General features: G+C 41.0%; 2 protein-coding genes across 4 annotated transcripts in view; both read left to right on the top strand.

The window, feature by feature from the left end:
• The first annotated feature begins 1,876 nt into the window (after positions 1 to 1,876).
• Positions 1,877 to 25,551, top strand: part of LOC127596861 (succinate dehydrogenase [ubiquinone] iron-sulfur subunit, mitochondrial-like) — a 154,397-nt gene continuing 130,722 nt past the window's right edge. The window contains exons 1-8 of one of the 2 annotated variants that reach the window (XM_052059828.1): positions 1,877 to 2,044; positions 5,075 to 5,208; positions 5,695 to 5,780; positions 5,886 to 6,022; positions 6,237 to 6,353; positions 7,003 to 7,104; positions 7,478 to 7,600; positions 7,681 to 7,769. In XM_052059828.1, the coding sequence (XP_051915788.1) occupies positions 1,979 to 2,044; positions 5,075 to 5,208; positions 5,695 to 5,780; positions 5,886 to 6,022; positions 6,237 to 6,353; positions 7,003 to 7,104; positions 7,478 to 7,600; positions 7,681 to 7,761 (846 nt within the window). In that variant the 5' untranslated portion in view covers positions 1,877 to 1,978 and the 3' untranslated portion in view covers positions 7,762 to 7,769. Of the gene's footprint in view, positions 2,045 to 5,074; positions 5,209 to 5,694; positions 5,781 to 5,885; positions 6,023 to 6,236; positions 6,354 to 7,002; positions 7,105 to 7,477; positions 7,601 to 7,680; positions 8,422 to 25,551 lie in introns of those variants that run through there. The other variant, XM_052059827.1, reaches the window with a different exon arrangement.
• atp13a2 (ATPase cation transporting 13A2) lies at positions 8,527 to 25,494 on the top strand. 2 transcript variants are annotated; one of them, XM_052059723.1, is made up of 29 exons: positions 8,528 to 8,848; positions 12,132 to 12,204; positions 13,095 to 13,262; positions 13,635 to 13,693; positions 13,792 to 13,858; positions 13,948 to 14,027; positions 14,187 to 14,264; positions 14,958 to 15,027; positions 15,147 to 15,281; positions 15,369 to 15,435; positions 15,575 to 15,706; positions 16,293 to 16,454; positions 17,454 to 17,564; positions 17,846 to 17,892; positions 17,978 to 18,166; positions 18,329 to 18,535; positions 19,289 to 19,396; positions 19,610 to 19,766; positions 20,793 to 20,904; positions 21,004 to 21,128; positions 21,226 to 21,386; positions 21,582 to 21,662; positions 21,769 to 21,848; positions 22,056 to 22,208; positions 23,078 to 23,174; positions 23,249 to 23,472; positions 23,830 to 23,981; positions 24,083 to 24,255; positions 25,236 to 25,494. In XM_052059723.1, the coding sequence occupies exons 2-29, from the start codon at positions 12,202 to 12,204 to the stop codon at positions 25,407 to 25,409; spliced, it is 3,372 nt and encodes a 1,123-aa protein (XP_051915683.1). In that variant the 5' UTR covers positions 8,528 to 8,848; positions 12,132 to 12,201; the 3' UTR covers positions 25,410 to 25,494. The 2 variants fall into 2 exon arrangements, with proteins under 2 accessions (XP_051915684.1, XP_051915683.1); XM_052059724.1 differs by lacking the exon at positions 15,575 to 15,706 and having other exon boundaries at positions 8,527 to 8,848.

Here is a 25,551-nt window from a genome sequence, read left to right as displayed (position 1 = left end):
GCTCCAGCACCCCCCGCGACCCTAGTGAGGATCAAGCGGTTCGGAAGACGAATGAATGAATGAATGAAAATAAATGAGTGAAAATGAGACTGATAAGATGATTAGGGTGCAGTGAATATTATCACAAAAAATATATTACCAACATGTACAAAAACACACAAATGGTTGTTTTTTTTCTTCTCGACACTCTTCGGATCTACTTGGGACCTGTCTTAGATCTACCGGTAGATCAGGATCTACCTAATGGGCACCCCTGGTCTATTGCATTGCTGTTTTGCTGTTCTTTGACTAGTTGGCTTTTGACCTCGTCGTGATTTCGCGTTGTAATTCTCGGTTGGTACCCATTATAGAGTAAGTACTGGTTTCTTTTGGTGATTTGGCTTTCGTGCGTGTATTTGTGATACATAGTTTTTGTTTGTATTTACGGTCTTTATTTTTCTTCCTTGCTCTTTTGTGCAAGCGCTTTTTGTTACTCATTTGGACTTGCCTTCTGGTCCTTATTATGGACCCGCGCTTTATGTTCTCTCCTTATTCGGTGCGATTGATACATTAAACTTTATTTTTTCCTACGGAGACCTTGTTTTCGTCTACGCTTTTTGTATCCCCCCCCTAAACTCGGTTTATCCGAGACCTAACACTCTGTAGTCCTCCTGTGGAGAAAGTATAACACGACTTGACAGGTTTGACATAGATTTACTCAGCCTGCAAATTTGTCCTACTTAGAAAGCAAGACACAGAACTTCCATTCCATAAAAAACACTCTTCATACTATCCTTCTAAGCGTAAAAGATGACGATGACACAACCTGGCATTGATTCGACAGTCATTGTCACCATTTCCTCACGTTCAATTTGAACTGAAAGTTCACATTGCCTTTGTGATTACGGTGGTTCCTTTTACGCTCAGCCTGAATGAGTGCAAAACTTCAGACTTCTGACATGAAACATTCACATTTAGTGGAACTTCGACATCATCAAGTTGCCATCAGCGTAACAAACATATTTGAATCAGAGACCTGTACAGGAGTCCAAAGTAGTTGCTGAAATAATTACACTTGATGGCAATCCGACGTTAATTTAGGGACTCGCAGGATGCCCCTACCTGACATCAAAGCTTTATGCTAGTGCATAAAGTGCATCTCCACCTTTTTGAATAGTGTTGTTGCCTTGTGCAAATAATGGTATTCCACCCTGGTCTGGTTTGGTTTGGTTTGATTTGATTTGATTTGATTTGATTTGACTTGACCCAACCGGACCATTTGGCTGCTAGTTGGATGGTCGGATAAGTCACCTCACCCACTTCAAGTGTTGGCAAGTCATGAGTCAACATGTCATGAACAATCATGGTGTAACATCAAAACCAAACTTATCATAGCAAATTGAATAAAATACGAACTAGTTACGAAACCACTGATGATTGAAGAATTTATGTAGACGCAGCATGCCTTGACACACTATTTACGTTCTTATTGCCGCAAAGCATGCAGAGAGTGCATTCAATTTCCCAGCGACGCTACATTATATACGAAATGGTCATATATACTCACATCATTTAAATACACTGGCAATATATTCATTTTCATGTCCGTAGGTTTTGGTTACTAAAGTAACTGTACAGTCATACTGTACACAAAACTGAGCTGAGTGACCTCGTCCACTGAGAGGCGTGGCATATACCGTACTTCCTTGCTATGGGACATATAATCATTCCTGCCATTGGACGCTTTTGTTAACCGACTTGGGAAAAAAAATAAAAACAAACGTGTATGTAAAAAAAAAGTATTGTTTTTTAAATAAGTTTACGTAGCGACAAACAGTCATACGGTAGTCTGAAATAGCTGATGGTGATCACCTAGGCAACACTGGTGATGAGTTCGATTTTTTTCAATGCGTCATTTCAATGCACCCGAACTGGGGCGGGGTTTAAGGTTACGTATCTGTTCTGTTGAAGCCGACAGTTTCACTCTCTTAGAGCAAAAATGTCGATACCTTGCGGCGCCTTGACTCGGAATGCTTTGGCACTAAGGAACTTTGGCATTTTCGTGGTAAGTCGACTTCGAGACCCCGTTTTGATGTGTCTTTACTGGACATATGAACCTGTGAAGTTATATCATGGAAGCTCACATGGGATACAGTAGTTCCCGTTATCATGCGAGGCAATGTAATGTTATACTTTATCATCATAATCAATTTTGCGTCGAAATGTATTTGAATAACACAGGAAATAATAGTACCGTACAAGAGTCTCTGTAGTTAGTCGTTCATTATAGCAACTACTGTATATCGTAGGTTCTGAAATATTTTAAAAATGTTTTAGTGTAATGTAAATATATTATACAGTAGTTACATCGTAAATTTATCAGCAAAAAGAAGTTGAAGCGCTTCTTAAATTCAGCCGCCATTGCCACAAAGACAGTTTGGTAACAAAGAAAGCAAAGTGATGTAACAAGAGCATGCAGTTCACCCTGGTAACCACTAAGGGTTACACAGAAAGTCAAGTCAAGTCAAGTCAACAGTATTTATAGAGCACTTTCAAACAGCCATCGCTGCATACAAAGTGCTGTACATGGAGCGATTTAACATATACAATAAACAGTAAGACGAATCAGTAATAAGTAATAAGTAATAAGGCGGTAGAAAGCACCAAGCAGTAAAAACAATAGCAAATCTAAGTCATGCTGAGTCAAACGCCAAAGAATACAAGTGAGTTTTGAGGAGGGATTTAAAGATGGGCAGCGAGGAGGCTTGCCGAATGTTCAGTGGGAGGTCATTCCAGAGAGATGGACCAGCAACAGAAAAGGCTCGATCCCCTCTGAGCCTCAGTTTAGTTCTTGGTACGTCTAGCAAAGACTGGTCCACAGACCTGAGGCGCCGGGCAGGGGTGTAGGGGCGTATGAGCTCAGAGAGGTAAGGTGGCGCGAGATTATTCAGAGATTTGAAAACAAAGAGGAGGATCTTAAAAATAATTCTAAAATGAATGGGGAGCCAGTGAAGGGATGCCAAAGTAGGAGTTATATGCTCCCTCTTACGAGTACCAGTCAAGAGGCGAGCAGCGGCATTCTGTACCAGCTGAAGGCGCTTGATGGAGGACTGGCTGACTCCAAAGTACAGGGCGTTGCAGTAATCGAGCCGGGATGTGACAAAGGCATGAATTACTGTCTCAAAGTGTTCATGTGAGAGGAAAGGTTTTATTTTGGCCAGCTGTCTAAGGTGAAAGAAGCTGGATTTAACAACGGCACCAATTTGCCGATCGAGTTTGAAATCACTGTCCAGTTTAAGTCCCAAGTTTGAGACCGTTGATTTCAGATAAGGAGATAGGGGGCCCAAGTCTACAGGATGGAATGTACAAGGTCCACTGGGGCCAAACAATATCACCTCTGTCTTCTTTTCGTTGAACTTCAAGAAATTTTGTGCCATCCAGGTTTTGATTTCTTCCAGACAGGATAGGAGTGGCCTTAATGAGAAGGTGTCTTTCTTGCTCAGTGGGACATAGATCTGGCAGTCATCTGCATAGCAGTGGAAAGGAATACCATGTTTCCTTAAGATGGAACCCAATGGGAGCAGATACAGCGAGAACAGCAGAGGCCCCAGAATTGAGCCCTGTGGAACACCACATGACAGGGGAGCAGTGCGTGATTCAGAGCAGCCAAGGCTGACACAAAAGGTCCTGTCAGCTAGATAGGACCTAAACCAATCAAGAACACTCCCGCCAATGCCCACCAAGTGCTGCAAACGAGTCAGCAGAATACTGTGATCCACTGTATCAAATGCTGCAGTTAAGTCCAATAAAACCAGACACACGTGGTCTCCAGAGTCATTTGCCAGGAGGATGTCATTAGAAACGCGTAACAGGGCTGACTCCGTGCTATGCATCGTCTTGAAACCTGACTGGAAGACCTCCAAGATGTTATGTTCATCCAAGAAAAGTTTCAACTGCATGTGCACCACTTTTTCCAGAATTTTGGAAATGAAAGGCAGTTTGGAAATGGGTCTGTAACTTGACAGCTCATCTGGATCAAGACCAGGTTTCTTGATCAAGGGTTGGACCACAGCATGTTTAAACTGTTGGGGAACTACACCAGAAGAAAGGCTGCTGTTGATGATATCCAAGACCGATGCACCAACACTCGGGAGAACCTCCTGAAAGAAGCGTGGGGGAAGAGAGTCGCAAGGGGAGCCAGATGGCTTCGTCTGGCAAACTACATCCTCCAAAAGCGCCAAGGACACAGTATCAAAAGAATTTAGGACAGCTGAACATGGAACATGGACAGAGGGGTCAGATGCGGTATTTGGGACCGGAATCCTAGCTGTAGAGACCTTATCAATAAAGAACTGAAGGAATCTGTTGCACATCTCGGCTGAAGAATCCGCGCAAGTAGGCAGAGGGGGTTTGAGTACAGAATCTATCGTTTTAAATAGTGCACGAGGGTTGTGACGGTTGGCTAGAATAAGGTCCGACAGATATTTTCTTTTGGCCTCTTTTACTGTGAGCTGGTAGATACGCCAGCTGTCTTTCCAAATTTGAGAAGAGACATGCAATTTGTCTCTTTTCCACTTGCGTTCAGCTTTGCGACACTCCTGCCTAGCTGCGCGGGTAATGTCGTTAAACCATGGCTCGGGTTTAGGCTTTGGCAGCACAATTCTTGAAGGAGCCACCAAATCCAGGATGGCCCGGCATGACGGCATGATGAGAAAGAGTTACTCAACGGTCACATTAGGGACGCTTTCACAATTGGATGCCCTCTGAGCAAGAGCTTTGTAATGTTTAATTCGTTTTTGAATGAATATTTAAATATTTTTTTTATTTGGAATTTAAAGTTATCAAGTAAAAGTATGTGTTAAGTTATTACTAACACTCTGCATCCTCTACTTGTACAGAATTACAAGTGTTGGCTAATATTGATTCAAGAGTGGAAAGTTAGCCCATCTTAAAGTCATGACAAGCAACACAACCTGTCAACTCTTACTGTTGTGTGACAGAAAAAAAACTAATAAATTCAATTACACATCAACATCTCCCTCACTGACAGTTTAATCTTATAGAGGGTTCCTGTTATTTGTTGTCTGCGATGCAGGCGGTGCGCAATGCCCAGACCATGACTTCACCTGCTCCTGAACCCCGGGTAAAGAAGTTCCAGATTTACCGCTGGGATCCAGACACTGCTGGAGACAAACCCCGTATGCAGACTTTTGATGTTGACCTAAACACGTAAGACATGTGACACATGGTGCTTCAGAAAAACAAAATAAGAGGGGGTGCCACGAGATGGCAGTAATTACCTTAACCACCCACACAGTCAATTGGTACACAACGCAATGATTTTCTATATTCTTTCGTTGCTCCGTTTTTTATTAATATATCAACCCAAAGGAAAGTATATGTGCAAGGAAATGGTTCCATTGAAATAAACCCCACATTTTCTACAGTTGAGTAAATGCCCCAACCACACTAAATAAATTCGGCTGAACATTGGTGAGCGGTGTTCTCAATTTTAGGATACTGTTGCAATATAACAAAAATGCAATGCGAGTGTTTCAGGAATTTGGGTAACATTTTCTACTTGATGTTTTGTATGGTCTGATCAATTTTAGCTGCAGTACACTAGTAGCCCTGATTATATATGCACAGGATGATTAAAATGGATGAGTGGGTATGACAGTGTTTTGAATACCGGTCGTTTCTCTTTTTATACAGCTGTGGTCCGATGGTTCTGGATGCCCTCATCAAGATCAAGAATGAGATGGACCCCACGCTTACATTCAGACGTTCCTGTCGTGAGGGTGAGGGACCAATTATTGTTGTTTTCTTCACTACAACTTAACGACATTTAAATGAATAGCACAAAACTGAGAATGCTGCTCTAATTACTGTAATGTTCATTCCAGGTATTTGTGGCTCATGTGCCATGAACATCAATGGAGGCAATACGCTTGCATGCCTCAACAAAATAGACAGCAACACAAACAAAGCCACTAAAATATACCCGCTCCCTCACATGTACGTGGTCAAAGATCTTGTGCCTGTAAGTACTGGAACTTTGTTTAGTTGTGTGTTGTTTTTTTATAGAGCAGAACATTTACTTGCGGTTTAGTTTCTGCAAAAAAAAGGACATTTCCTAAGTTTATACATTTTTATGAAGTGCTGATTAAAAATAAAACTTCCCCACTCTTAGAAAATCCATGTTGGGATAGTGTTTAGGGTTTTAGAATAATATACCGTATGCTAACTTCCTCCAGGACATGAGCAACTTCTATGCACAGTACAAATCCATTGAGCCCTACCTAAAAAAGAAGGATGAAACTCGGGAAGGGAAGGACCAATATTACCAGTCAGTGGAGGACAGACAAAAACTGGTAAATATATCAATTTCTTTTCATCATCATGAAAGCACATTCCACCAAATGGTACAATTCAGTTCATCTTACCACATGCTTTAGACCTGGTAAGTGGCTTGTCGATGACAGATATGTAGCTACATTCGCTGAAATTGTGTGACATCATTAGCACCACAACACAGTGTAAACTCCGAAATGTATTCAAAAAGAATGTGACAAACTGCTGTGAATCATCTCACTGTCCAAATTTATTTTAAATGTTTTGTGTTCCCAGTCTGTTCGCATTGCACATATTCTTTGTTCACCAAGAAGATTGGAGAACACAGTTGTCATCTTTATAAAGTTTTACTGTCCAATATCTCTCATGACCAACAAATAAATGGAATTGTAACATATGTTACACCAAAACACACCGAATCAAAATAGCATGCCTTTATATGTCTCAAAGAATCATGGAATGCAAAATCCTGTAGATCAAAAAATAGTGGAAAATATGGCGGTCAAAGTGGACGGGTGAACCCAGATGTGCGCAAAGGCAGTTTTTGACTCACTGGGTGCTGTAACCCACGCTACACCATTAGCATGATGTTTTACTCCGTCATATTAGAACAAAACCATTTTTACTAACAAAGTGTACGTTTGTAAAATGTTGTGTTTAACCCAACAGGACGGCTTGTATGAGTGCATCCTGTGTGCATGCTGCAGCACCAGTTGTCCGAGTTATTGGTGGAATGGGGACAAATACTTAGGACCCGCTGTTCTCATGCAGGTACAGTATTGTAAATCCAATTCAGGATACTGTATATTTTCTCAAGGAATGTTATTTGATTTTTTTAATGTAATAGTTAAGAAGTATTTTAATATCATGTCTGGAACAGATTTTTCAAAACAGTCTCAAGATCAAGATTTACAAAAAACACGTCACTGACATTACACCAGTTCGAGAGACCGCCCCATGTTATGCAAGTTACATGGGTTGTTATTATCAATATTATTAGCAGTAGTAGCAGTATTGCTATACAAGTAGTGTAAGAAAATGAAACCCGAATGGGGAAGGGAGGACAGACCAACTCATAGTGTTGTGAAGAATTATTCTGAATACACATTACATAATAATTGGTAAACTTTATGCTGTCACACAGGCCTACCGGTGGATGATCGACTCTCGCGATGACTTTACTGAGGAGCGGCTGTCTAAACTTCAGGACCCCTTCTCTCTCTACCGCTGCCACACTATCATGAATTGCACCAAGTCCTGCCCCAAGGTAGTTTGAGAACCATAAATATTCTCTCTCTCCCAGATTTAAAAAGAGTTCTGCGATCTCATTGGCTCTGCTTTCCACAGGGACTCAACCCAGCGAAGGCCATCGCTGAGATCAAGAAAATGATGGCAATTTACCAAGAAAAGAAAGCGGTTGCATCATGAACAGACACGAGTTAAGACCGCTCAGAGCCACCGATCGTACTTCCTCAATTTCAGCTGAGTGGAAGAGAAGATCTAACCAGGAACATTGTCATTTTTTGTAGATGTGGGCAGTTACATTGCTGACCATGCTACAAAACGGTCAACATATTTATTTTCACTTTACGAGTCGCAATTAAAAAACTTTTTAAAAACAATCCGGAACCTGAAGACGTTTGAGGTTATTACAGTCAAAGGCTTTAAATTGTGTTGTTAAGCCAAAAAATGGATGAGGTCAAAATAGAAGTTAGCATTTCTTGCTGGTCACCTCTATATCTTACTTTCTCAATTGCAATACATGAAATACATGAGCTGTCTCATGTCAGAGGTAAAAATCTGAGCATAACTATCTAATATGTGATTGTTCTGCTTGGACTATAAATGTATTTTCCAGTTGTAGCAATGTCATCTGTGCATTCGTATTAACGTATGATTGTTCTGCTTGGACTATAAATGTATTTTCCAGTTGTAGCAATGTCATCTGTGCATTCGTATTAACGTATGATTGTCAATGAATGAATAATGGGGGCAGTAAAAACACATGAGTCCAATGTAATGAAAATGTACATAAACTGTAAATAATGGCACATGTACTCATTAAAATATGTTGACGTTATAACGAAATCCGAATTGTATTATGAAATACTTGCCAACATATCTTTATTTGTGCCAGAGCTTCTAGTATGGTGCAGTGATCTTTATTTGTGCCAGAGCTTCTAGTATGGTGCAGTGCTACACCGTAGACTTCGGAATGCGCCCAACTGGTTTTACGCAACCAAAAGCACATGTACATTTCCTGACTTTGTGAGCCTTTTATCGCACAATATGGGACCATGTCAGGTCCTTCCAAATTGCATCCGCACTTCAAAGTAACGTAAGGGTTACTTCGAAAAGTATTTTAAAAAACGCGTTAAAATAAATTTGGACATCGTCGCGTATTGTAGACGCATGTTTATAAATGACGTGTTATCTGATTTGTTTTGGGCGGGCAATATGGCATAAATAAAAGTGAACCAGTCATTATAGAGCCGGTGACTCGTCAGGAGCAGACGTAAGTGCAATTACTCGTTCTCCCGTTTCCAAAAGGTTTAGACATTTAAGTCATACGGCAATACGAGCACAGCCCAAAGAGGCTAAATGCTACAGCTAGCACCTTAGTGGCGAATACTGTACTAAACGCGAGGGGCTAAATGACCTGGATCCACCGTAGTGTATGCGGAGTATTGAAACAAAGCTGAAAGGATTTGCGCATTTAATGTGTTCATAAATCTTCAGGACTGTATGATCAAGTGAAAGTCCATTTTCTAACAGCCTGGGTGTTTACATTTCATACAAAAACACAACTAAAATGCTGTTGTTCGAAAGGTGTAAGGCAAAAAAAGAGTGCCTGTGTGCGTGTTATGATTATATATTTTTGTTTGCATCCGATCAGTTTCACTTTCCCAAGAAAAGTATACAAATACTTTTTTTAAAAAAGTAGGTCACTTTTACGGTGGCGCACTACGTGCATCACAGGAAATTGTTAGTGGTCAGTAGTCTGCAATTACAGCTAATAATCAGAGCCCTAAAAAGATAATGTTTTTTTTCAATGACATTGTCAAATAAGGGCAATTTGTGGAATTAAATGCGCCTGACATACAATTCTAAAAACAAACAAAATCAATTTAAAACAGGAACTGTAACAAGCAACACATAAATGCTCATAATTGATGGACATAAACATTTGTAAAATCGTTGCATCAAATTCGTTAGTTCGTGTACCGATGAACTTGCATTTTTAAATCCAGATTGAGTTTCTAACACTTATGACATGGTAAAAAAAAACATTGTGGGGCAATTTATGGTTTTGTTATCGGTAGTATGAGTGATAACACGTTCATCTGGGCCTCTTTTGATATGTGTATGACAGTTTATTGCCATTTTTAGAACAGACAAATCGGCTTGGTCATTTGTAGGCAAGATTAAAAAAAAAAGTTACATTTGGCTGTTGAAATTGAGGTTGTAGTCGATCCCAAATGGGCCTAGGCGAGAGGCAAGATACACCCTGGACTGTTCGCCATTTGTCAATATGACCCTTGCATTTGGCTGGTTACCATTGCAGTGTGTGAAGTCAGCTGGGATAGATTCTAGTTCACCTGCAACCCTAAAAAGGGGATGGATAGTTAAACAACCAATCATTTATGAATTCATTTTTTAAAAAATTAAAAAAAAATACCGGTACAAGCGTTTTGAGGAACTAAAATATAGCAAGGCATTCCTCTAATGAATTAACACTGCGAAAGACTATGACACTAATTAAAAACTTAAAACCATGTTAGTGTTAATACCGTTAAGGAAATTTGTGATGTTCCAGACAAGTGCTATTTAGGACAAAACAACCATGTGATCGCTTTGCATCAAGCGTGGCTGGCTTTCACATGATTTCAAGCCAGTCATGTGGTACGACTGATTTCTGTAACAAATAGTTTGCCAACATTATAAGAGTAGGATGTCCGTTTGTTTGTTTTTGTTTTTTGTTCTGTCTTTGCTCCGATTTGAGACCTATCACATACTGATATGCAGTGTCTCAGAACTCCCCCAGGGGACAGGAAGCACCTCAGAACTGCTATTTTGAGGAGGCATTTGACACAGCCACACACTGAACTGAAACTAACTATACTGTTTAAAGGGGCCGCATTATGGAAAATTGACTTTTTAATTGCTTGAATACAAATCTGCGGTTGTCGCTGGAGTGCCAGCCGACCCATCACATGTGATGATACTAAAATCTGCCCTTGGGCTTTATTTAACTTTTCACCTGAGCTTGTATTTGTTGAAGTTTCTTCATAATAGTTTGTTTCACTCACCCTGTAGACTTTAAAAATTATTCTCGAGACATCTGCAGTGTGTGCCTCGCCTTTCGTCCACAATCGGGTGGGAGGGGCTCCACTTCACCTTTGAGAAAATGCAAGGATGGCTGGATGTCGACTGCTCTTTATGACACTAGAGGTGTTCACATTTTAATGTTCTACTCTATATTTGTCACCGAATATCTACTTTTCAATCAACCAACCTCCCGCGATCGACCCGTTACCGCACACGCGCGTATACGCACGCACTTACACACCCATGCCATGATGTGGCACACGACGCACTTTTGCAGCCCGTTAAGGATCGTAGCCCACGCGTACCATTTTAAAATGCTTCTCTCGGCCCTCCAGATTACCATTTTTTGCCCATCCCCTCGGCGAATTGTACAAAACAAACTTTGAATGAGAATAATAATCAGGATAAAAGATATAGCCAACAACTCTAATCACAAGCTGCAACTGCAGACTGGTGAGCGCTAGCAACTTCCGGTGACGCAGTCACACGTCACCTACTTTAAGATGACCTGCTTTATTTTATTTTATTTTTAAAATACTTTTTGTGAAAGTGAGACTGATGGAATGATAAGGGTGCAGTGTGCATTAACACATAAAATATATTAGTAACATGCACAGAGACACAAATTTATGTATTTATTTTTTTCCTCTCCACCTAGGATCGACTCGGGACCAATCCTTGATCTACTGGTTTATGTCATATGCTTACCTAACTGCCCGTTGACGTTAACGTAGCATTGCATATTTTTAAAAGGAATGCGTGTTTGAGCAACAACGCATAACCTGAAACCCATGATGGATGTCTTCTAAGCATCCCAACAGATCCTAATTTCAGTCTGTGCTGTGGTCACCAAAACACAAACGGCCATCTCAATGCAGGTGGGACGTTTTGTTCATCATAAATAGAAATGGAATACAATGATTTGCGAATCTTGTTCAATCTACATTGAATTGAATACACTGCAGAGAAAAGAGATTTAATGTTCAAACTGATAAACATTATTGTTTATGGAACGGAATAATTAACTTTGAATTTTATGACTGCTAGGTACAATAACGTTTGTCAGTTTGAACATTAAGTATCTTGTCTTGGTAGTCCATTTAATTAAATATAGGTTGAACATCAGTTACAAACCATTGTATTCTATTTTTCGTTGTTTTAACACAACATTCCAACTTTATTGGATTTGGGTTGGTAGGTCCACCTGTTTCTGTGCGTTTGCATTTAGACGGACGGCTCACCTCCTTTTCCTGCTGTATCACAATCCTGTTGTTTCTATTGTCCTAATCGCTGCCATATTAGTTTTCAAAGCAAAAATCTGCAAGTTTAATTAACAATGCCGTGTCTTGTGAATGTTGTATTTGAGGGTGTGCGTGTTTAGGGACTCGGTTCACGTAAATGTTGACAAAGCAAATGTTGACTAAGCGACAGACCTGTTTTGTGACATTGATATATGAACTACCTCTTAGGAATTAAGTTGCCGGGTGGATTTCCTGTCGCTGGCCTGCATGACTGGCCCTGCTTGTGCGTGACAAACCCATGGTAAGAACCACTCGCTGTGTCAGGAGAGGCAATTGATTTGAGTTCACAGCATGCTACAAATGACAAAACAAATTGGAAACATTGTGAACAGTGTATTGTACTTCTGATTTCAAATCATCAGACAACTAAATTGAGATTACGTAGAGGTGGAAGCACTCAGAGGGGTAAAGTGGTGTGAGAAAAGACAAATCAATCTTAAAATGAACTCTAAAATTTACAGGGAGCCATTGAAGGGAGGCCAAAATCGAGTTACGCGTTTCCTCCCACGAGTTCCAGTTAGGAAGCGAACAGCTGAATTTTGGACCAACTGGAGACGCTTGAGGCTGACTTAAAAAAAAAAAAAGTGCATTACAATAATCCAGCCGAGATGCTGTATATTTAAATATCAAAGGCTTGGATTACAGCTTTGATGTTGTGGCCGAAGAGGCTTTTATTTAGCCAGCTGGCCGAAACCAATCTTGATGCGATATGATTTCAGCAGGAATGATCCTTGCTGTGTTTTTTTTTTTTAAGTATGAAATGTTAGAAGAGACCAAGTGATAAGATTCAAACAAAGAAATATGAGAATGTACTGTGCCTGAATAAAACAAAAACAAAATAAATGAACCCTCGTATCACAGAAAATGGACTTGACTTAACTGGAAATCTCCTGGATTTTCCACTACTTTACAGTTATGTAAGAGAACAAAACTACAAATACTTTTTTCCCCAAGAGAATTTTGTTAGTTAGGAAAACGCAAGCGGTTCAGAAAATTGATTGATTTTTTTTTTAATCAGCCGTTTTTATATACTGTAATAAATCCATATTTTTGTACCAGTATTGATATCCTACATGATCCAAATAAACCTTGTTAACCGTACATTCCCCCCCCCCCCCCCCCCACCACCAGAATGCTCAAGGATACAAGTGGGTCCGATGGCGGGCGTGGTTGTGTCACCTGATGGCTGTGCTGTCCCTGGGTGTTCTCCTGATTGTGTTCCACTGGCGCCCTCGGCTATCTCTTCTGGCACGCTGCCGTCCCTGTCCTCTCGGGCTTGCAGATTTTGTGCTAATACGAGTGAGAACAATGATTTTATCTCAACTTTTGATTATATATATACCGGTATATATTTTTTTATGCTAAACCATAGCACTCTACAAGTGTACTGTGTAGCTTTTTCTTTTTTTCAGAACTGTGTGATTGGGTATTGTTCTCACAACTTTTTTCCTGTCCGGACTAAATAGTTTCAAGAAGTAAAATTAATACAATACAATTCTTAATGTTCAAATAATTGTAACCAGTCATGCAAATCCTGCGTACGTTTTGTAGTTGATTCTTGTTTGTGATCAGAAGTTGTCAAGAGACATCTACTGTTGTGGGTCAAACTATGGTACTGTTACCCGTACGAGAAACTCCACTCACATATTCCTGTTGTCTTTTTGCCTTTAGGATAGTTGTGGCTACTACCATGTGGCGGAAGTGCTCACAGAGGAGCTGGAGGAGGGCAGGTGAGCTTTTGTGAGCTTTGCTTTATGTCCACACAACACTACGCTTGTGTGAAAAGAAGCCTTGCCATTGTTTGGTGTTGTTTTTCTCTCTGTAATAGTTTGGAATTATTGGGAGATATAGAGGCTACAGAATGGAGGGACACCATTCAGCTTCACCAGGAGAAGGTGAAGAACACGTTTTTCTTTTTGTTTTGTTTTGTTTTTTTAAATTCATTAGTGGAGTGTTCTCCAACCTTGCCAGTGTTCTTTTACAGAAAACACTTCTGCGCTACTACCTGTTTGAAGGCCTTCGCTACATATGGTTGGACAGGAAGGCAGCTTTCTGTCTCGTGAGGTAATGTGAAAGGCGTCTTCTTGAATACTGAGCAGCTTTATTTTTGCTTCAAAACAGCTTCCGGGCGGTATTACGGCACCCAAGATGTTTTGCTTGATCTTACATAGTGAGATGAAATCTGGCAGTACCATCACAATCTTGTTTATGTTTTGACTATAGTGTCCTCAATGAGGACTGGACCTGCAATGATCTTCATGGCTTCAAAAATGGTTTGAGTCTCCTTGAACAAAACTTGAGGTGAGCATGTGTCTGACCTGTATATATTTATTTATTTTACTGCTTCATTTCGTGTGGTATATTACAAATTTGCTCTAATAGGATGCTGCTCAGTGAATCGCTGATTGTTGTCCACGTAACGAAACACAAGATGTTGGTTGTCAAGTATTTTTTTTTGTGACTCAAGGTTGTAGCAGGGTGCCGCTGAGGGCACACACACCAGCTTTTCTTTTGTTGGACCGCCACATATGCTGAATAAAATGCTTTTCTTGGATTTATTCCATCCAGAATAACGTTACGTGCTCTCCTTCGAAGTCGAGCATTCTAGTCAGAGTGATGACGATGACACTTTGGTTACCCAGTGTTATTTTTGTGTACTTTGTAGTGCACATTTTATACTGTGCTTCATTTCCCAAATGGATTCCTCTGACATTTACAAGTCTAAGGAAAAATCCATCCGCCATGATTTGGAAGCAGTTTCAGACTTCAGAGTCTCTTTGGCGGTCAGGTGCACATTACCCGTTGATGCGCTGTGGATGGGTCAGAAAATCTGGTAGGGATAATGGAACGTGCGCAAGCCAAGTGCATTAAAAAAAAGGTCTTGCATAAGAGTGCGAGAATATTGTTATAGCAGAATAACACTTGCAGGTACGAGTTGCTCTTTCAGCGTTCGCACCCTTTCTTTTGTTGGTTTCACATTTTGGGTCGTTATAGGAGACAAGTGTATGGACCCAATGTGATTGATGTGCCTGTCAAGTCTTACTTCCAACTTTTAATTGAGGAGGTGAGATGGATATTAACCTTCTTTGATATTTTCCTTGATGTATATATTTGATCCCTCGTATCTATATATTTGATCATGGAGTTACAATTTGCCGATCAAAATATTGTCTTTGCCCGTAGGTCCTCAACCCCTTCTACTTTTTCCAGTTATTCAGCATGGTCCTGTGGACGGTTGATGAATTTTACTACTACGCCACAAGTATATTTTTAATGTCTTTTTTCTCCATCGCTATCTCACTTTATGAGATCCGCAAGGTGACGCTTTTGTCTTGAGTTACCCTTGATTTTTGTGTGAATGTAAAAAAAATATCTAAAAACAATAGCTCTTTATTGATTCCACAGCAAAGAGTCATTCTTCACAACATGGCACGCTTGGTCACCAACGTCACAGTCATAAGAAAGACCGGAGGTATTTTTTATGAATTTTTTTCTTGCATATTCTCCCCTTTGATGTAATGTAACATTTCTGGTCGTGTAACTCCATGTTGAGTCCTATGTATCGTAGATTATTTTTTAAAAAATGGAATCAACCAGATGTCCTGTCTCAGAGCAGGCGAATGTTAGTTCGGAGGAGCTGGTGCCTGGTGACTGCATATGTTTACCTAAGGATGGCCAACTGATGCCTTGTGACGCTGCCCTGCTGGCAGGAGAGTGTCTGGTCAATGAAGGCATGTTGACAGGTCAGCTCACCCAGCCATCTCAGAACTTCGCCAATAGATCATTTATGCTTCCTGGGGCTGATCGCATAACAATACCACGTGAATCTGTCGATAGACTGTGTGCGTGTGTGGTAGCATCTAGTAGAGGGTTCTCAATTAAAAGTTGAAATGGTCTTGTTCAGTCAAGATGTCTTAAAAATGACGCCCAGAATGTATATATTTATATATATATTAATTGTAATTCATCACTGATGTTTTGCCTTGAACAACTTACTGTTTAATAAAATAATATTCCAAAACACTATGTTGTGATTCTCACCAAATCATGATGACAGTTTCTTCCATTTGCTCACCCCAAATTTATTCATTCAGAATATTTTGCTGGAATTGTCGCAATCACCTTATTTTCAAATATATTTGATAGATTGGGTTTTTGACAATCATCAAATGTGTTATCTGCATCCATGAAATAAAAGCACAATAAAAGAGATCTCAATCATATACTGTATGTTTTTAGATGTCATTACATTGTGCATGTCTATCTATTGATCCATGGTATGTGTCTGTATGAAAATATGAGACCTTTTCAACTATTCCCTGTGTCCAGGTGAGAGTGTCCCAGTGCTAAAAACTCCTCTGCTGAGTTCAGAAAAAAAATATATCTCAGACGTTGACCGTAAGCACACACTCTTCTGTGGAACGCAACTCATCCAGGCCAAAGGAGGGGGGTCTGGTGATGTTGGTGCTGTCGCCGTAGTCACAGGGACTGGTAAGTGAAAATGGGCATTGTTGACATTAGTGATGCCTGTAGGGGAGACTGAGATACATTGAGCACAGCCACCCTTTGCTCCTAAGAAAAGAAAACGTTTTTTTTTTAAATTGAGTATGTGACAGAATGTTTCGGGGGAAGAATCTTTTTTGTGGACCGCGTGGATAATAAATTCATTATGGGAACCAGTGTGTACGTTCAGCAATATGGGGAGGCTCAAGTTGAGCCGGCGACTGAACTTACCCCATTGAATTTGCTAGGGGGCGTGCATCCCTCCAGAAAAAAAATTATACATGAGGTGCAATACGACTAAAGGATGATTCGTTTTCAAGTGGAACGAAATCTGTTAGGTTTCAGGAGTTTGTGTCTCTCAATTTAAAGACAAATTCATTCATATCTTAACACATGTCGCGAGATACGATTGATGGTACATTTTAAAGTCGAATAATTAGGTTAGAATGCAATTTTTTAAATGAATTTATAAGTGGTCATTAAAATGACATCTCTATGCTTTAAAAATTATGACATTCATTTTGTGTACTAGCTACAAACTCAAATTAGCCACGCCTCGTCAACGCTCCCAAATGTATAGATAAGTGACACGTGTAGTATTATTGACAGTGATGATTTATCTCTTTGAAACGGTAGTTTTGTTTACAGTTATCAGCCCAAAACCTTTGGCCCCCTCTTCACTGCACCGTGCAGAAAACAAGAATGTTGCAACCTGTCATTTTTGCTAGGCTCTTTTTTTGGGGGGCGGGGGGGGGGGGGATTGTTGCCGGAGAGATCTGAAAAGTTGCTAGCTATTGCGAAAATGTTTGCTAAAACGGCAACACTGCAGACACAATTCGTAGCGCTTGTTTGCTACCTTGCTTATACTCGCCTCCTGGAAAATGATTTCAAGAGAAGAGTGGGAACTCTGATTTCGTCAAATGCCCAATCCTGAGTCGCCTAGTGTGTATAAAATCAGTTCACGCAATAATTGTGTGTCATCCACAGGTTTTTTTACCGCAAAAGGTAACTTGGTCAGCTCCATTTTGTACCAGCAGCCCATCAACTTTCGCTTCTACCGAGATTCTGCAAAGTTCCTGGTCATCTTGGGATTTTTTGGTAAGAGCTTTTGACAGCAACATTGGGCTGTCTGTTGGATTTTTGTGTTCCACATGTAGGTTTTTTTTTCCCTTTGTTTGTTTTTCCATTTGTGTCCTTGACATTTCAACATGTGAACTTGGATAAGATAAACGTTTACTGCTTTACCAATCACTGGTTGATGACCTGATTGATTTTTTTTGTCCAACAAGTTATGTTCATATCATGTATTATTTCAGAAGTGTTACTCACATTTGAAATCCCTATTTTGCTTTTTTTTTAATTATTATTTTTTTGGACAGCTTTTATTGGGACGGTGTACAGCTTTGTGATCCTCTCACATTATAATGTAAGTGCGCACGTGAACAGCCAGGCAAACAAATCCGGGAACCTCTTGACATTCCAACCAAATGCGTCTTTCTGTATGTGTCTAGATGAGCTGGTTAGAATTGGTGATTCGGGTTTTGGATATTGTCACCATTGTGGTGCCACCGGCCCTACCTGCTGCCATCACCATCGGCACCATCTATGCCCAGAACAGACTGAAGAAGCAAGGCATATTCTGCATTAGTCCACCGCGCATCAATGTCTGCGGCAAGGTGTCGCTGTTTTGTTTTGACAAGGTGAGGAGCAGCGTGCTCGTGTATGATGCTGTCCAATAAACTACGCACAATCATAGTTCTTCAGATAGTGGCTGGACCCCAATTAATCACCGTTTATTATCCGCTTGAATGAATAAAGTGAGCACCCCAGATGGACTCTCACTTCCACTTTGTATTCTTCAGACAGGAACTCTGACAGAGGAAGGGCTGGACGTGTGGGGAGTAGTGGAGGGGGGATCTGCCGGTTTTTCAGATGTGGTCTCTGACCCGAGTCTACTACCGCCAGGGCCAATGATCTCATGCCTGGCCTGCTGTCACACTCTGGTCCTTCTGCAAGGGCAACCCATTGGAGACCCATTGGAGCTCAAAATGTTCAAATCCACCGGTTGGGTATGAGCCAAAAATGATGACCATTTCTGTCACATGATTTCGACATGATGCTTAAAATTTCTATGAGACAAGTGACAGTGTTGAATGTACAAGGAGGAATTTTGGTCTTTACAGTAATCCCTCGTTTATCGCGGTGAATGGGGACCAAAACCACCCACGATAAACGAAAATCCTCGAAGTAGCGACCAATTAACATATATATTTTTAAAAAACTGCCCCACGTGGGCCTTTGCGCTTGAGCAGAGAACACACACACACACACACACACACACACACACACACACACACACACGGCAGATCCCACTAGCATGCAGCAGATGTGTTTATGATTCGTCAATTAAGGTTGTTTAGACAATTAAGGATGGAGAGACCCGCTTTTGTTCTTATAAGTCTCTATCTCTCTCTGTCTCTGTCTCTGTCTCTCTCTTTCTCTCAACAACACACACACACCTGCACGCCCATGTCTGCACACACACGCACACACACACACACACACGTGCCCCACGTGGACCTTCCAAGTTTGAGCAGAGTGCGCACACACTAGCAAGCATAGTAAACGACACTTAGACACAGATTTTTGCGCACTTAAAAATAAAAAAACTATTTTTAAAAATTATGTTTTTTTTTTTAATGAATGTTTGAAAAAATCCACGATGCACCGAAGCCGCGATAAACGAACCGCGAAATAGCGAGGGATCACTGTATTTATAATCTTGGACCTCTACTGAAGCACAATTCTGTGTTTGGTTCCAGACGCTCCAAGAATCAGGGGAAAATGGTGCGCTGGATGCCGAGTTTGGAGGGCAGAGAGTATTAGCGGTAATGAGACGTCCTCCACGGCTGCTTCCTTTTTATGCTACTGTAAGTGTCGTAACTACCACCAACTATGTATTATTTCTTTAGAATGTTCCCTTCATAATCAGTCTTTTTAGGCAGGGAAGCATGTACTGTTGTGAAATGTTCATATCTCGCTCGTGTTTTCACAAAAACAAGTTTAATTGATTGAAAGGAGCGATGAATCGATTCATATCTTTCCACTCTTTCAGAACTTTGAGCTTTTCATGTTTCTTTCAGTCCACAAGTGAGCCTGTGGCAATTGTTCAGCGGTTTCCCTTCTCCTCGGCCCTGCAGAGGATGAGTGTGGTGACGGTGGTCTGCGGGGGGCGCTCAGCTCTAGCTTTCATGAAAGGCTCTCCCGAGATGGTGGCGAGCCTCTGCCGACAAGAAACGGGTCAGACATTGGTGATGTGCTTGATTTTTGATATGCCATAAAGTGGCTCTCTGGCAATTGGTCCGAAAATTATTATTTTACAACAAATAATGTTCATCTGTCCATGCCAGTGACATAAACTGACAGACAGACACTCGATGGCAGAAGATACAACTACAACCCGTGTTACCTGTTGTAATTCAAACATTGGAAGGCTTTTTGAATTTCTTAAATTTCTGCATAAACTTAAATTAGGTCACTAGAATGTGCTAAATTTAATACCACAAAACCAGTCCAAGTTTACTTTTCCTCACTGTCATGTGAATGTTTATGCTCTATAAAAATATAAAACCAAGTAATTGTGTGGCATTTGACATTTATAAAGACTTGTAGCATCTTGCCCATTTTTTTTTAAACGTGAAAGGCCTAAGCATGGCATGAAAAAAAAACTAAGTCTAGGCTAATTGCTGTTTATAATGTATTGCCGAGGTGGCCGATCCTACCTCTCATCTATCATCCCCTCCCCACTTTGTGTCTGTACTTGCGACCAGTAAACAGTGACACAAAAAAAAAGGCAGATAAATGTCCGCTTTTACGGGCAGTGTAAAAGGGGCTTTGAAACCTGGCCATGACACCTGCTTGAGTGAAAATGGAAAAACAAATGCCGAGTATTTGCCCAGTTAAAAGATGTTCCCCTTATATCAGCCGTTTTCAAACTCATTTTTTGTCGCGGGCCACTTCGGAGGTACGCTTTCCTTGGAGGGGCGATGTAAAATTGCAACGTTATTTATTACCCATGACAATTTGACATTTCGGTACAGATTTCAGCAAGGATCATGAAAGTTGACACACATGGTTTGCTCCCGCGAGCCACATAAAATCACATGACGGGCCTGATCTGGCCCCCGGGCCTTGACTTTGACACCTGTGCCTTTTTTAAAGTTTCTGTTTTTTAAAGCCGTAGGCTGTCATTTTTTTTCATGAATTGGAACATTGTCCATACTAGATGATATATCGGTACTGAATAAGATGCATTCTTTATGACAGTGCCGCCTGAGTTTTCAAAGAAACTAAGCAGCTTTTCCAGTGAAGGTCTCCGAGTTCTCGCTCTTAGTTATAAACCAATGGACACAAGCACTGATCTAAGAGCTGCTGAACGGTGAGATTCCCGTCTCGGTCAGTCACATAATTTTGTTCTATGTAAAAACTGAAATGGATCTCAAAAGCGCAAACTGTCTGTTGGCATATTTCTCCACAGAGGGGAAGTAGAGAAGGACATGCACTTCTTGGGCCTGCTGATGATGAAGAACCTGGTGAAACCGGAGAGTGCCGAGGTCATCCGCACATTGAGGCTGGCGAAGCTCCGAACTGTCATGGTCACAGGTGGGAGTCGCTTGTCAACAATGCGGTCCTCCTCCATTGACTTTCTGAACATTTGGTCATATGTTATTCATAAAATGGTCAATGTTTTCTCCCACAGGTGACAACATTCGAACAGCAGTCAGCGTTGCCCAAAGTTGCGGAATGGTGAGCGCTGATGAAGGGCTCATCTTTGTCGAAGCCACCGCCTGCACTGCTCAAACCGCACCCACCCTCAGGTTCACCGTAGAAGATGGCGAGGGCACATTTGTCACAGCCCAGGTAAGTCCCACTCAAACATCACTTAAGAGCACTTTGTGTGTCGATTTCGACCTCTGACTTGCAGCCTGCGACCCTACTAAAAGGAAGCCAAAAGCCACTTGCACCAGGGATCGTTTTGATTATTTTGAATCAAGCATTCATATAAAATAAACACAAAATTGCAGTTACATGCAGTTGTTTTCTTTCCTCAACCAGGGAGATTTTGGTTATCACTTGGCTATCAGTGGCAGTTCATTTGCTGCCCTATGCAACCACTTCCCTGAGCATCTGCCAAAGGTAATGAAAAGACGTACTGTACTCCGCTTTTCTCAGCTCTAAAACTATGAAAAGTAAGTCCTGTCCTTTTACTGTAGTTTAATCTTGTCATGGTGTCATTGCGTAGGTTTTGATGCGAGCAACAGTCTTTGCACGGATGGCTCCTGACCAGAAAACACAACTGGTGAAAGAGTTCCAGAAACTGAAGTGAGCGCACACGCAGGAAGGAACTAAAAACATGCACATCATTTTCAGCGTTGGGAGGTTGTATTTAATCAAATCAAAAACATCTCAACAGCTCCAGTTACAATTTAACACAGCAAGTTCAGCAAAGTACTTATTTCATTTTTGTCGAGACATGTAAAACGTCTTGAAACCAACAAAACTTTCTACCGTCCTATTTCTTTATGACAGCTACCGGGTGGGCATGTGTGGAGATGGTGCCAACGACTGCGGTGCCTTGAGAGCCGCTGACGCCGGGGTCTCTTTGTCGGAGGCGGAGGCCTCCATTGCTTCACCTTTCACCTCCAAGACTGAAAATATCAGCTGTGTGCCATTGCTCATTAGGTGAGCAATCGTGATGATGCAATGTGACCAGGTGTGGCATCATGGTGGGTAGCGGTTAGCAAATCAGGGGATCGAGGTTTCAATCTCTGTTGGGGCGTTTGTGTGTGTGTGTGCGCGTGTGTTGTCTCAATTTTGTTCATTTTGTGTTCATATTGCATTTAATTGAAAGATGTTTGTTGGTTTTTTTTCTCTTTCTTCTTTCTACATACATTCTTGCTGCTGGAGGCTGTAAATTTCCCCAGTGTGGGACGAATAAAGGATATCTTATCTTATCTTAAGTCATACCACCTGCCGTCCACAATTCAACAACATGAATTTTAGCCTCAAAATTGTCTTATTGGTGTCACTGTGTTTTGAGTGGTCATTTGTCTGTATGTACGTTGCTCTTGACTGCCGACCAGTCCAGGATGTATCCTGCTTCTTGCCTAAAATCAGCTCAGATACTCCAATCAACTGTATTTATAGAGTACTGTACTTCAAAACAACAAGTGATGTACATGGAGCAAAAATAATGAGACTCCTCCAAGTCACCTGTGACCCGAAGGAAAATGGATGAATAGGTGGATGGGTGGGCTCGTCAAATTACAATCTCTGGAATTTGCCCAAAATGGCTGACTTCTTTTTCAGCTTTGGACATGATTTTTGTGTGTCCTGCTGTGGTGGACACATTCGCCCAAATTCACATCAGTCGGTGAAACTTGTGATGGAGGTACATATATATATATATATATATATATATATATATAAGTTTCCAGGAGGCGCAACTGACTGAGTTTTGGACGTACCCCTAAAATTCAATGGGTTTTTTTGGTTTTGTTTTGTTTTTTGGCGTAATGTCAATGACGTCTGACTTGTTTTTGTCTTCGCAGAGAAGGTCGATGTTCTCTGGTTACCGCATTCAGCCTCTTCAGATACATGGCCGTGTATAGCATGATTCAGTTCTGCTCTGTGCTCATCCTATACACAGTGAGTCCACCAGCTAACACAAATAACACAGAGGATAATCCTGTATCGTTTTAACGGGCTGAAAATGTGTCCAGGTGAGCACCAATCTGGGTGACGTGCAGTTCTTCTTCGCCGATGTCATGCTGGTGACCCTGCTGGCTATCGTGATGGGGAAGGGCGGCCCCAGTGAGAAACTGAGCCCGTGCCGGCCACCGGCCAATCTGTTCGCCTTGCCCGTTTTAGGCAGCCTGTTCATCCACATATCCGTGATAATCTTGGGTCAGATGGTTGCGCTCTTCATCACCAAATCACAGGATTGGTCAGTCCATATTCAGCATGTGTGCGCTTGCGTGCCAAAATTTGAGTAATCTTTAGATTACAATATGGAGTGTTCATTTGCTACAGATGGACGTGCGCTAACATTAGCGGACGCTAAATTGGTCAATTGAGTTATGTCATATGTGCTTGTTATATACCTCATTACATTTGCCGTCTACCTGTGTGGTGTATTTGATAAGCACATTAGCATCCAAGGTTTAGCCACCACATGCACCCATACATTTACTTACGTTTTTCCGACTTTTATTCTCAATTTTGATTTTTATCCCTGATTAGCTTAGCAAAGAATTAATGAATAATCACGCCCGTGCTTGATAATGATTTGCTTCTCCACCAGGTATATTCCCCTCAATTCCACGCTTTTTGGGACTGCCAATTTACCCAACATGGAGAACACCAGCATCTTTTCCTTGTCTTGTTTCCAGTACATCTTCGTGGCCGTGGTGGTCACTAAGGGTCACCCTCACAAGAAACCTCTCTACCACAATTGTAAGAGATGCTGACACTTTGACCACTATTGCTTCTTGCTATAAAAGCCATCTTGACTGAGTTGAGTTTTTGACAGATTTTTGCCCTTATTTTCTGTGCAGGGATTTTCCTGTGTCTACTCTTCGTTCAGTTGGCCGTGATGATTTGTCTAGTGTTGTATCCAGGACCTTTCTTCATAAAGATAATGCAGCTTTATGACTTCACTGACTTGAATTTCAAGATGCTGCATGTCGCTCTGGCTGCTCTCAATTTCCTCATTTGTTTTGTAGTGGAGGTGAGTGTGATAGGAATGTGGAAGCATTGCTATTCAACATTTTCTTTTCCCATTAAGAAACTTTGCATCCATGCAGACTGTGTACCGGTAGTAAGGATTTTTTTTTTTAAACTCCAGAGTTCCCACCTGAATTCTGAAATATAAGTAACATTTCATTTGCTGTGTTGAAAACAAATGGAGAATGCATTTTTTTGTAGATCCTCAGTTCTCCAGGTCATGTTTATCTTCAAAGGTTCAATTGAGGAAACTGGATTCTTAATCTTAATGCAATAGGATAGAAAGAAACCACTCCTTTGTTGTGCCAGGCGTTTGTACAAGAGTGTCTTAAACTTAGTGTAGCTCATTGAAATTAAACCGTGTACGCGCTGAACCTCTTTAACAATTTCTGAGTATTTAAAATGTTTCCAAAATTATTGGTTTGCGAAACCTGTTGTAACTCATCTCACATTACCCTAAAAAAATAAACTACTGTCTTCCGATCATTTGCTGTTGAGAAATATGCAAGCATTTTGCCTTTGCAACACATCAAGATAGCTACTCTGAATTAGTAACAAGGCATCTGTCGTTTGCTCTCTTGATTTTTAACTGCCACTCAGCAGAGCAAAAACATACATATCGTCTCCACTAACCCTGGCACTCCCCTGACAGTTTATTTTAGCTGAAATGTATCACGTTAACATTTCTGTTGACACTAATTGCTATTTTCCCATTAGACAAAGCTGTGATGCCATCTTGTGGCATTCACATTTACACAAAAATGTGAATTACTTTTCCAGCAATTTGCTTTGACTCTGTTCCATAGAACAAAAAGAAAACCCCAAGGGTTTAATTTGTGAATTGCAAACTAACAAAATCTGCATGTTCACTATAATACATTGGCTGCTTATCATCTTACAATGAAGGTGATTCTTTTATTGATTTTTAACTCATCATATTTGGATGTGACTGACAAAATATGCTCGTTGTCTTTTGTTTTGCAGATGCTGATTGATGTTGGTGCCCTGAAGTATCTTTGCTGCCTCTGCCCAAAGCGTTCATCCAAGAAAAAGTTCAAACACCTCAATTCACTCCTTTGTGACCCCTCCGTCTCATCATGGCCGCCCCTGAACCAAACACTGTATTCCTCGGAGTACACAGCCATTGGCATAAATTAGCATCTCATTCCCCAGATGTACGAACACTGTCAACATATAGTATAGGACTACAAAAGTTGAATAAAGTGATTGTTTTATGACATGACTGAGGCCTGTGTATATATTTTTTGCGGACGTTAATGAAGCACATCTTGCGGGGGGG

The sequence above is a fragment of the Hippocampus zosterae genome, chromosome 2 (assembly GCF_025434085.1).
Source record: "Hippocampus zosterae strain Florida chromosome 2, ASM2543408v3, whole genome shotgun sequence".
In the NCBI taxonomy this organism is placed as follows: Eukaryota; Metazoa; Chordata; class Actinopteri; order Syngnathiformes; family Syngnathidae; genus Hippocampus; species Hippocampus zosterae.
The sequence above is the reverse complement of the archived record's forward strand: the minus strand, read 5'-3'. Positions and strand labels throughout refer to the sequence as shown.